The sequence below is a fragment of the Tauraco erythrolophus genome, chromosome 18 (assembly GCF_009769465.1).
Source record: "Tauraco erythrolophus isolate bTauEry1 chromosome 18, bTauEry1.pri, whole genome shotgun sequence".
In the NCBI taxonomy this organism is placed as follows: Eukaryota; Metazoa; Chordata; class Aves; order Musophagiformes; family Musophagidae; genus Tauraco; species Tauraco erythrolophus.
The window spans coordinates 8192215-8205350 of NC_141482.1; the positions used below are offsets into that span (position 1 = coordinate 8192215).

At 40.8% G+C, this 13136-nt stretch overlaps 1 protein-coding gene across 2 annotated transcripts in view; it reads right to left on the bottom strand.

Moving 5' to 3' along the window:
• PREX1 (phosphatidylinositol-3,4,5-trisphosphate dependent Rac exchange factor 1) overlaps positions 1–13136 on the bottom strand; it is a 156968-nt gene that overhangs the window by 87252 nt on the left and 56580 nt on the right. For both annotated transcript variants that reach the window (XM_086623099.1, XM_086623098.1), the window contains exons 2-3: positions 5575–5646; positions 1160–1282 (exon numbers count right to left, since the gene is read on the bottom strand). In XM_086623099.1, coding sequence (XP_086479225.1) covers positions 1160–1282; positions 5575–5646 — 195 coding nt within the window. The remainder of the gene's footprint in view (positions 1–1159; positions 1283–5574; positions 5647–13136) is intronic.

A 13136-nucleotide genomic window follows, 5' to 3' on the forward strand; every position in this document is an offset into this window, starting at 1 on the left:
TTTGAAGAAATGTCTATTATGTATATGCTTCTTAATTTTCAAGCATCTCAGGAGGGCTGCTCCGAGTGAAAAAACTGTGCAACTTCAAGTTATTATACATGTAAATTAGGTAAGTTTGCATTTAAATGAGTCCAGCTTGTAACTAAGTGTATGCAACAACTGATCTTGCCTATACAGTATGCTCTATGTACATATTAGTCACAGGATAGAAACACATACATGATTGAAAATCAGGTCAAGTTAAAAACAAAACAAAAATCTACCACAGGAAGAATTCACAGTATAAGAAGCAAACTACAATGACAGAAGCAATGGTAGGGACCATAAGCTGCAAATGCACAGTCCTTACTATGGGTCTGTGCTTTCCTGGATCACCTAGCAGTACCAATCTGACTGGATCAGGTGGGCATATGATCACATGGATGTAGTAGGAGAACAAACAATACAGCTATCAGGCATAAAGTTAGATGACACAAGAATAACTAGTCAAAATGTTCTAACACAACCTGGAACTGGCAGAGTCAATCTGTATCATATGATCACTAGCACTCTTGAGCCAGTGTTGCAAGTTCAAAAGCCAGATTTTACTTATTTTGAGCTTCAGAATGCAGGTGCAGGTTGTGCGTTGCAACTTGTGCTGTGTTTCAGCAAGATAAGCCATCGCACGCTACCTCTCATCTACTGAAGGATAAATGCATGCACAGACACTAGCTGCTGTAAATGATGTATTGTCCTTTGGTTTAATTTTGATCTTTGTGGGTTTCAATTTTTTAGGTTTTTTTTCAAGTACATGAAAATTATTCATTTACTTGAAATTACACTGGTTTTTTTGAAACACTTGAACCGAGCAGACGAATTCTCAGCAATAAAATACAATCAGCTAGGTGAGGAAAAAAAAAAAAAAAAAAAAAAACAGAAAAAAAATCTCAATGGGAAAAGGAAGAGTTTCTAAAAATTCCTTGTTGTTTAGCTGAGTTTGATGTGGCTTCCATTGTTCTAACCTCATTCACAAGTTTTTTCCCACCCTACCTACAACGTCCATACAAGACACACATTGTCATAGTATTGCCACAAGCCTTAGAGATTAGGGCTAACTAAGGGGCATGGAGCTCATGACAGGAAACTGCATTTTCAGATAGCGTTAAGTCATTGTACTTACAAATTTTAAGAAAACATTTCCCAGTTCATGCTGAGACTGAGGTTCTGGTTGTAAACAAAATTCCAGGGCAGCCAGGAACTCCTTGTGAACGCCAAGAATGTCTTCAATGTTAGAAAATAAGATCTGAAATATAAAGAGAAAATCATTGATGGCTCTTAATATATCTAAGAGTGTTTTTGTTCAAGTAGTAGCACCAAAATATTGCAGCTCTAGACTTGCCATGATAGGATCCAAAGCGCATATGAGACTATACAGAATGAATTACTCTCTATTTGTCTCTTTCCTGGCCCCCCCTACAGAAATCTTTATTGCTACTAAAGCACCTACTGTAAACAAAGGTGATCTTTCCAGATACCTGAGCATGATGAATGTGAGCAATCTCTTTCAAGTCTAGAGAAGATTTCCTATGAGACCAACCAGGTGAATGAAACCACAAGGACCAAACTCACTTTGTGGGAGATAGAAGCAGGAAGTCATTTGCCTTTACTTCCCATGAATGATAAATTACTTTCTGGAAGAAAAGAACTTGAAGCTATCACACACAAAGACGTACTTGTAAATAAGAGACCAAATCTCTGCCATGCGGGATCTGGCATTTCGCGGTCAGGAGTACAGAACAGTGTAAAATGCTTGCACACCACCAGAGCAGCATTTTAGAGTTCCCTTTCACCCGGTCTCAGTGGTTCTAAAAGATGTATATGATGAGATAGAGGCCCCTAGTTTAGACGTGTACTAAAAGGTAATTGTGCAATCTCACAGTTAAACAATCCCCAGTGATTTGAACATACATGTGCAAAAGGGAATAAACTGCCAGTGTGAAAGCTGCTATAAACACATAAGCTTTGTAAGTCTTAATCATTTTCATACAAAATATTAAAAGAAAGCGTGAATACACATAGAGGAGATGGAATGCTAGCTACGGAGGGGGAGAAGGCCTGATGGATGGTGACACAGCCATCAGTATTGACAGCCACTGGAGGAAAGCCTGAACGGGCAGAGTAAATCCTAGAGTCTGCAGAGACACACATGTTGCAGACAACATTTTCTATGACTTTGCTCTAACTACGCCAGTTGCAAAGAGAAGATTTGCAGTGCAGTCAAATCAGCTTTCATCTCCCTAGTATTTTGTGAGGGAAGTTATCGAGCCTAACATCTTCCAACCCTTCCCAAAGTACCTTATTGTAACATTAAGCTTTCCAAGTTTATGCAGTGGATTTTAATCACCAGATGTGATGCTGATTCAGCCTGGTGGTGTGGCTGTAATTCAGAAAAACAATAATCTGTAAATTAAGTCTAATCACTAAAGACAGGAATGAATCCTCAATTCCTAGTTTAAAATCAGTTTCTCTTTAGTTTTGCAGAGCTAGACAAGATTAGGAATTCAAGGAGCATTCCTGTCTGCCATGTACCCAGGTTCAACTCTACACCTGTATTCAAGGATGGGCAGAGTATTTCTGACTCCTGCACACTGGCTGCACACGCAGAGCATGTGGCAGCTTTGCCTTTGCTCCCCTCTCACTTTAAGAATAATGAGATATGGTAGTATGCACCATCATTAATGCACACTTGTGCTTCCTAGCTCCTTTCTAGCTCTGAATAAGCGAAAAAAGATTCCAACACACTACATTTGCTCTGATGGGCTCTGAACCAAAATAAAGGACAGGGAGCTAGGACCATTTGAGTGCTTCCAGAAAACTTTCAGTGCAAATTCAAGCAAAGCGTATTATTGTCCTGTCATGTGGCTGAAACTGATGAGATGACATGGTAGCCTCTCTCTGCATAGCTTTGCCAGAAGCTGTGCCAAAAGGAGATTAACAAGGAAGAGGAAAACATCTGCCAGGAATGATTTTATCTTTCAGGAGCAGTCTTCGGGGGGGTATTTTTTGATCCAAGGAATATCTGTGTAATCTAATGAATTCTGTGGTGGTCAGTAGAGCTCTGCTTGCAGCAGAATTCACAGATAACAACAGTCACTTGAAAATCAAAGCAGCAGAGAGACCTTGACTGCATGTGCTTCTATATCCAACACGCAGTTACCATTTACAAGCCCCATGCGAGCATCTATGCCCTGGCAGCTTGTGTACACCCCCGAGCTGCACTGCCTTCAACCTGCTGTATCAGTAAAGCGGCATCAGTGCCCTGCTGTGAATGTAGCTTAACACTAACACATCAGTAGAGTTATTCTCACATGAGGCAGCGAGTAAACTGAAAACATTTTTTTATGATGTTGCTGCAGCTGTTAGTTACTGGAGTACTTGTAAAATCTGGGCCTGGCACAGAACTCAATGTGGCCTTTCTGGAAGGGGATACACTGGCCAAAGATTACTGAAATCTCCAGTGCTTAGCACCAGCTGTAGGAGAAACCTGCAAAAATAATACTGGGAGCAATAACCCAAATTATCCTAAAAAGCACTTTCTCTTTTTGCTCAGAGGTGAGTGACTGCCAGAATACCCTGTATTTTCCTCTAGACATTTCTGCTGCATGAAGACAGACAGGAAAAGACAGGCTTCTCCTTACAGAAGCTGACAAAACATTTATACAGTCTCTGCTACCATCTTTGGTGCTGCCAGCAACCTCACAGCTCTCCAGTGACTCAAGATACTTAATATTAGCAGGTAGAGTCATCAGAAGTCCCAACACCACCTTGCTTGTCCTGCCTCTACCAGCAAGGAGGGAGAAAGAAGAAGGAAAGAAAGAACAAGTATCTTTCACCTGCAGGAAAGCCAATGAAATTACTTGGGGTAAGGGGACAAGGGAGGCAGGAGGGGGAGTAATATTGACTCAGAAGCGTGCCTTTGTGATTCTATTTCACCAGCAATAGGCATAGGCCCTTTATTACTGAAGAGAAGTTCTGTTATTGAAAGCTGGGTATTGTAATACAAGAATAAACCAGGTCTCACAGTGGCATCAAAAAGACTCCTCAGGCACTTCAAGAATGACACAAAAATGAAATGGTACTTCCCCAGAGGAGTGTGATGAAACTTCAAATACATTTAAATCAGCAGAGAAAATACAGATTCTTCTGCACAGGCTTTGTGGGCACTGCACTGATTATGCGGCAGTCACAGTTAATATTCATTTTGATGATATATGAATAATGATAGAATAATAACTTTCATCAACATCTGTGGCTGTTCATCAAATTGGCAAATGGTTGCGTAGGTTTATTTCTCACACAGAGCTTACTTTTTGCACACTTTTCCGCACACGAGATCTATTGTCACTAATCACTTGTCTACATTTTCTTCAGTCATCCCCCAACTTACTTCAGACTCTAGATGATGAGCTGCTGTGGAGCAGGGACTTCCAAATGTAAATACAGTGAGAGGCTTAGCTCCACTAAGCTGCCAAGCCATCTTGCTACTGATGCCAGTCAGTCAATACTACAGTATCGCTAGCCTATTGAATGAACAGCAAAAACAGGGACTCGAGCCCCGCTAGGATCTCTATACATTCAGGCAATACCAAGATATGAAATGAAGGAACCAGCCCTGGGGAAACACATGCTAGCTGCAGTAGCACTGGCTGGTGTGATATACCTATTACTGCTGTGCCCTGCTCACACAAGTGTAAAGTTTCTGCTGATTTAGGAGCTACAGGATCAACTGCAAGCCCAATAAGCAATCCTCTAACGGCAAACAAGCTACACCCTGTCCCACTGATGTCAGGTTTCCCTTGCATACATGTACAAAGGGGGTTTTGGTTTCACATACATCTGTGTACAAAGAGGGGGTTTAAGCCAAATTACTACAAGAAAGTGTTGCTTGTATTTATGAAAGCAACCAGCAACAAGGCCTCCTGTGACCAGAGGCACTAAAGAAGCTGGTACCTCACAGCTCTGTGTTCTGTGTCCCCTATTTCTTCCCAGTGTAAAATTCATTCACGAACCTCCTCACGCAAGGGTCTTCCACTACTTAGTCCTCCCCCAGGAACTCAAATTCCTTCCCACTAGAACACAAAGCAATATTCCTGCCTCTTTTTCATAAGCCCTATAAATTTTACATTTGTAAAAGACAGCAGATGCAAATTGGGTAAATTAATAGAGTCAAGCAAAATAGACAAGGGCTTTGCATTCCCTGCCTTTCCTCTTTAAGACACTGAAAAGGCCTCTCTGTCCTCTACCCACCATTTCGCAAATCTTGCCAAAAGTTAGTATCTCTGACAACACTAGACTGTTGTCAAATTTTACTGAAATTAGCTGGTGGGATGAAAAATTGCTGGAAGATGACAGCTATATGAATGAGCAAACAGATTGACAGATAAACTGTCAACATGATCCTCTTTTCCTTAGGGAACCTGTTTAATAATAAGCATCAGTATGACATAGGGATATTTGATATTCATATCCCTGAATCTAGCCTTTCATTACCTACCGTTCTCCCTACCAAGAAAATGAGGAAGACAGAAGAAATACCTTAACATTCTCCTCTGTTATGTACTTCTCTGCTTTGTCCACAGCATTCTGCCGGATCCGGTGAAGAAATGCCTACAGAGATAAAAAATATTATGTTCAAATGGCTTCAGACAGTTTGATTTCACTCTTTTATATCCTCTACGTTCCTGTCAACACAGTGTGGCTGATTACCTTTAAGACTGAAAAGAATGTAAACATTTCCCAAATCACCACCACAGTTCTTGCTCAGGGTTGCATTCAGGGTAACGCAAAAGATATTTCCTACAATGTTGTCGGGGTTTACCTGGCAATAAATGTCTTGCCTCTGTTGAAACTTTTAGACTTAATTATCTGTTACTACCAACAGACCACAGCAAGGGTCTGTTTGTTTTTTCCTTTTAACATTTCCTCTCCCTCTAAATGCAGCTGTTTTGACTTGTGGAGGAAGCGTGCCTGATGCATATCAAGACGTATGTCAGCAAAAGAACTGCAAAGAACGGCTAAAGGACATTCATGCTGCAGGAGATGAGGCATGTCAGAGCTTTGAGCGAGGGTTATGGACAAGTTCAAACAGACTCAATACGTGGGGAAAGGGAAATGGAAATCACCAAGACTGCTCCTGGACACATTAACTGTGCACTGTATTTCATTTGGTAAGAACAAACAAAACAATGCTGGAAGGTCTGTACAACCTGGAACAACCTAGGCCAGGTTTTCCCCTTCCCTCAGCTCTGCACAATTTGGCTTTAACAGGCAAATCAATAAAAAGCTTCCAGACAGATACAAATAGACAGTGATCCAAATATCAGCTTTCACAGCGTAATTCTGGCTACTAGAAGTTGGGACTTACTTTCGCTTGCACTGAACATACCTACAACACATTTGATCCAGTGAGAAGGGTTTAGCAAAGCACACTGCATGGGATTTCTACCTGCAGTCTCTAGTGCTTTAGCAACTATTGCCTAAAGGGCACTTCTGAACTGAGAGTAGGGAATTTTACCTTCCACAGCAAAGAGAGCTGCAAATATCCACAGGTGAGACTGAAGGGGAGCCAGTGAGGACAGAATCTGCTGTGATAAACTACATGACCCATGCACAGAAGGGTAGAGGGCTTTCCTCTCTGTCTTTATTAGTGGTTTCTCACTTATCTCCCATACAAAGGGGTGAGTCCTGGGAGTGCGGTGAACAAGGAAAAAAGGAACTTTTCTTACCCACCTGAGTCAGAGAGGGGAAGCGGGTCACTTCTTTGTATTTATGGTACAAAGCAGCTTTGTTACAGCTTGATAGTGAACATTGAACTATTCCTTCTGAACATTGAACTATTCCTGAGCAATGCCCATGTCAGCTGATGCACACTCAGATTTTTCTTTTTTCCTTTTGCGTGTTGCGATCGGCAGCAGCTTACACCCTGATAAGCATCAATGTCACTGAACCAAACTTAGAGCTCAAAGAATGCCTTTGCCTCTGGTATTTTGGTTGGAAGACAGTGAACATGTTCCTCTGTCTGACTTCCAGCACTAAAAGGGGCAGATGACTGTTTCTGCTTAGCCATGGTGCTCTGTCACTTGTCAGCCATTCACACTTTACAGGACAGGCACCAATTTAAAAAAAAGAGATTAATTAATGAGGCACACAGACCCTACATTTGTTCTCGGTCCTAGATTCTCAACCTGCTTTTGAACAAATTTCGAGGACTGTAACCACATTGCTTCACTTGTATTGCTAAACAGGAAGGAGATCCTGGCGAGATTCTAGCTGGGGATGGAGAGCTTGGAGCAGGTTGTGTGGACAAGGACGCCTGAGAAACCGATTCCTGCGCTGAAGGAACAGGACGTGTGCCAGCAGCGGAAGAGGCATTTCGTAAGAACCAGCCAGTCCACCTTGCCAATAATCTGGCCAGGAACTGCTGCGATGTTAATGTACTACCCAGCACCTTGGCAACAGTCAGGGAACTGCCTGAGCTGAAGTGTTCAGCATGATGACTAATGGAAGGAGGATTGATAGGAATAGCTGTTGCCCTCCCACTTTGGTGCTGGGTGTGATTTCTGAGCATTAATAATCAGGCATCTGATTTATATGAGGTAGCATATCATATTAAAGACACTGATTCTCAAAAGATAAGCCAGGCAGAGACTTTTCCTTGCTTTAATCACATCTCTGTTTGGAGACAACAAATCCAATTGGAATGATTAATTAATCTACACAATTAGCAGTTCCACTGGTGACTAATAGTTACTTGCATATTAGTCTCAGTATGGTGGGTCTAATAATAGAAGCTGGTAAACAGACGTGCAAATCAAATTAGCTGTTATAGGCTAGTCAATAAAAAGCAGAATCTGTGATAATCTAAAAAACAGCTTTTCTGTGACGCTTGTCTGAAAAGATCATTTAATGTGAGTGTGAGAAAGGGAGAAAAGAAGAGAGAAAAATGAAACAAAAAATTAGAAAGGCATAGAAGCAGGAACAGAGTAGAAAGGATGAAAGACGCAAGAGCGAAAGAGGCAGTCAATTCTGTAGATAGTTTGTCAAATCTCCTACAGCCTCTGATTTGTCTTGATGTGCATGAACAGCAGTCTCTCCAGTAATAATAAAACAAGACAGTTACAAGAGATCTTGGTCCTAGAAATTTAGTAGCCTACTTTCCAAAATGCAATCTCCCTCAAAAAAATCAAAACTTAGTTGCACAGATTTCAATACCTTCTGATGTGCAAACAGAATCTTTTGCAACACAGTCATTCAAATTAAAAAGCGTGATAAACACAAGCTACTAAGCAGCAGCTCATAGAGCTACTGTTGCATGCCCTGTTCACATGACAATATCACTTTCTTTCCAAACCACTTCGAGCTTGCAAAAAGCAGCCCTTTTCTCAGAGATGCTGTTCAGACATTCAGGTCAGTGTTTTTCAAACTCAAGTGATTTTTTTGTGCTATCGGTTTTACTAGGCTCTAAGCTCATCTGTACCAACATCATCCCTCTACTCACCTGCTGACACAGACTAAGACCCATTACACAAGTAGTAAGCAACTCTCTTTGAGAAAACATAGCTACAGGGCATGGTATCACCTTTTATTAGACCAATCGATTTATCCAGACAATCAGACAGGTATTTGGGCCAGGACATGACAAAGGTGATGAAAAAAGAGAGAGGGTGATGAATATTAGGAAACTTGCCATGCCCATATCTTATTAATATTCCAAAGCACATTGTTATTAGAGAAGAAGTAGTTGAAGGGAGGGGTAAAGGCTTTTCTGGCCACCTAAAAAGTTACAGGGGCAAATACTCTCTCTGACTGCTCCAACCTCTTCACACTCTACACAACTCGTACACAAATTCAAGGGGTCTAGTCCTTGACATTTGCCATGAGGAATTTTCAGGACCTGTCAGTATAATCCTCTTCATCTGCAACACTTTCAATCTCTGCAAAAATGAACTCACTGTCCTCCAGGGATATATGGAAGCATAGGGGGTCAGCTTTCCTGGGAGCTCTTGAAAAACATTCCATTGGGACTCTGCAAATCATTCCTAGGACACAACAGGATCATCATGATCACCTCTGCTGCAATCAAAAGCAGAACTCTCTTCTGTAGCACGCTGCTAGTTTCTTACACTTACTATCAGGGATTCAGGGAAAGACAGCAGCTTACGACACACGCTATACTGAAACAACAATCACACATCGGATCAGTACGACACTATTGAAGAGATGAGAGAGATGAACAGGCAACAAAAGGAGACACTGCTCCCTTCTATCTGCTTGTTGTACGCTGGTCAGGACTGATATCAGGTTAAAAATTCCACAAAAAAACAGTTACAAAAGATGGCAGATAACATGACATCTTTCCTCTGTATCCCCACAGACGCTGCATGTGCTCTCTTGCCGTTCACAGTGTTCTGTTGTGCTCACACTGGGCCAGGCCTCTGAGCAACTCAGGCCGTTTGGTGGACTACCGCCTGCAGAACAGAAGCAGCGAGAAAGACTAGCAGAGTCCATGGGTCTGGAACAAAAACAGGTCACGGCACAACGTTAAGGAAAAAATGTGAAACTAGACCGATAAATTTCCATTCTCCTGAAAAAGATCTGTGAAGGTCTCATCTTCCATGAGTGTGTGCTAATCATTAGGAAAACAGTCCACAGAGGATTTGTTTTTGTTTAAAATTCTGCTGCTGCATCAACATATCGTGTATTTGTGCACTGTGACTTGTTGCCCTAGAGGTCTGCCGCTTCCAAACTCAGCAGGCCATGTCTGATGCTCCTCACGTCATGCATGAACACTGCTTATAGTTTGTCTTACGGTACAAATGCCTTGCAAGATTCAAGCAAATCTGTGACAAATTAGAATGAGCAGAGTGAAACGCTTCCTTTCTGCACCATGTCATGTTGGGTAAGTTCCTTCCAACAAATACGAATACAAACACATGGCAAATCTAGAATGCAATTCAGGTATAAAGGTCCATTTCAGTAAATAAGCACTTTTCAATGGGCCCTTTTTCATGAAGGTGTTCTGTTCTTCAGTTCACTATCCTTACAACCTACTCTTGCAATGAAACCTTGCGGCTTCCAGTGTCTTTGCTGCACCTCTGAACCACAAAGCATACTTGAAGGAAAGAATCTGCTAATCGTGAGTTGTTCTTACACGAAACAGACTGAAACAACTGGGATTCCTCTCAAATCCTTTTCAAATGGCCCTTGCTGAACTTTGACTTGTAGCTTTAACTTTGTCAGGGAAAATCAGTGTTTGCCACCTTCTATGTAGCATAAGTAACACATGGCAAATACGAGGGACGAGGCAGTGATAGCTTGCTCATGCCTCTTCTCAAAATTTACCTCTAAGGCAGACACTTCCTCAAACATTCAGAAATAGCAAGAGATTTCTGATTAAACTGCAAGGCAGACAAGCTGTGCATAACTGAGGGAAACGAAAGGGAGAACAGAAACAGACAAACAGTGAGACAACGGCTATCATATCCAGAAGAAGCAATATCTGAAAGCACAATCCTGTAAAACCTGTTTTCTGAACAGATGACTGCAATTTCATATGGCCCGTACGAGACAAGTGAGACAATTTTGTTAAACTCGTCAGTGATCAAGACTGATTCAGAACAACACAGGATCTAGATAAGCCTAGTATTTTCAGAGTTAAAATTAATAAACTGGTTTACACTTGTGCAATCAATTCTTTAAAGCTTCTTGCAAGTGCAGACATTTTGATTCCAAGACAATGTGCTCACAGTGAAAAATGAAGAGGGGACACGGACAATGAATTTCATCATTTGACCATCACTCACATCTTCACCTTGCAACTACAGCATACGGGCTATGCGTTAACGTGTCTCTGACAACACAGAACAAAACTTGCCATGAAGATTTGAACAAAAACTTGCAAGTGTAATTTCAATTTCTGTTTTTTTATCACTTCAATAAGTGTTGCCACTAAATGTGGCTGACAGATAAGCCTTTGCCTCCATTGCAGTACAAGTAAGATACCAAAAAAACCCTCCATTGTCTTTAGCACAGAAGCTCGAAAGTCCTGTGGGAACATGGCACTACTGAAATAGTCTGATGATTTAAAATGAATGTTTGCTGGAGTTTGTGTTTTAAGAGCAGGTGCATCCTCACTTGTGTTACTCAATTGTTCGCATTGAACCTTGTCATCCTGATCATGCTCTTTTGCTTTCTATCAGGCAGTTTATAAGCTAAAGCTCTACACAAATGACAGGAAACATAAATATCCTGCATCCTACACACGAACTGCAGTTCTCACCTGCACTGAAGTCTAAAAGACAATGCAATAAATAATCTCCAAATAACAGAACAATGACTGCACAGGGCTATTTATACAAAATAAATCCCATCACAACTTTTTTTTCCCCCTTCATAACTAAGTGTGCATTTTATGGAAAACGAAGTCTTTCTGTATTTCCCTTTAAGCATATTGTAAACACCTGAATGCAGATCTTTCACTGAATGCTGGCACAGCTTTGGGTTACCCACCAATTGGGAATCAACTCATTTCAACTGCAGGTGAACCTACTTTAGTTCTGTTGTTCCTGGAACAGTCTGCAGTACTGTTAACCGACATCTACTGACTTCCCTCTTAGAGACTGCTGGATTTTAAAGACAGATGAAGTCATTCTTGTGTAAATTCAGACAAGGGGTTTTCAAACATCTCTTACCTCCCCAGACAAAACCCAGCATACACATGTAGAATACTCGGCCTGATTCAGGTTCTTCAGTTGTGAAATTTCAGTTAGAACATTGGAAATCAGAAGCAACTCCTTTGACATCACTAGCATTACACATGTAAAATGGAGCAAGACTGAAGCAGGTCTATGACTTTTAAATGGTATATTACTGTACCTCTTACACTGTAAACTGGCAATCCTGTATTCACTCATTGCTCAATTACTGGCTGCTATATTAAGATTTCAATAAAAACACATTTTAAACTATCAGTGCCTGGTAAAGGAAGAAAGAACTTAAGCATTAATGAGTATATTACGGTGAAATTCCTGCACAGAGTATTTCACCTATGAAGAGCATTTTTCTCTAGATCCTCTTAAAACAATAAAGAGCCACAGCTGTGAGAGAGAGCAACTCTGCAAAAAGTAGCTCAGATCTGCAGCCAAATTAATTCATCAGCAGACAGTTGAACAGGGACTTGCCTGGTAGGCAAAGGTGTTTAGTCAGAGGAAATAGCATCAGAAATATCTTTTATTGCCCTAATTTTCAGGCTTCCTGTGTATCAAATTGGCTTTAAAGAGGAACTAAACTATTAGCTAACCAAGATGATTTAAAAAAAAGTCACATACATTACGGAATATTAAAAGCATTCTTTGCAAACAGTTCAAGCAGTCTGAGCTGTAAGCTTGCATCATTGCCTACTGCTAAGCAGAAGGTCAAATAGACTCTACTGTACAGTTTTTAAAAAGAAATTTCTTTTCCAAAGGTTACAGCCCTTGCATAACCTTGGGCTATGTTAGACATGAAATGAACTACTTACATGGATCACCAATGCTCTATGATACTCATTTCACTACTTTTGAAAGCAAATATGAAGATCTCTGTCTTCAGAACTATTACTCCCATATCCCTGGGGACAATGTCATCTTTGCTTATATGCCTCAACTCCACCCCAAAACTCACACTTCCTTCCTTTATGAAGATTTTTTTCATTCCAGTGTTGTCACTTAGAATAATGATCATTTTACACACAAAAAAGCATGGATGTTACAGTATGAATCATATCTTCCCACAGAAGACTGCATGACCATTTGCAAAAAAGTAGACTTCATCTCAGGTGAAACTGCAAAGACCATCAGAAAACAAATGCAGCTTCAGTTGCAAAATCCAGATGTATCAAAGGGGAGAGATCCTTTTACCTGAAGCATACTTTCAACAGGCATATTTTATAATTGTATAGATATATAAGCAATGAATACACCTATACGTGTTACAAAACCTTCACTGATACTCACAATTTAACAAACATTAACTAAGGACTGATCATGGCAATCCGAAACCTCTTCCTCACTTTTTAGTCTGAAATATGGTAAATCCTGATAAATACCAAATCAAATACA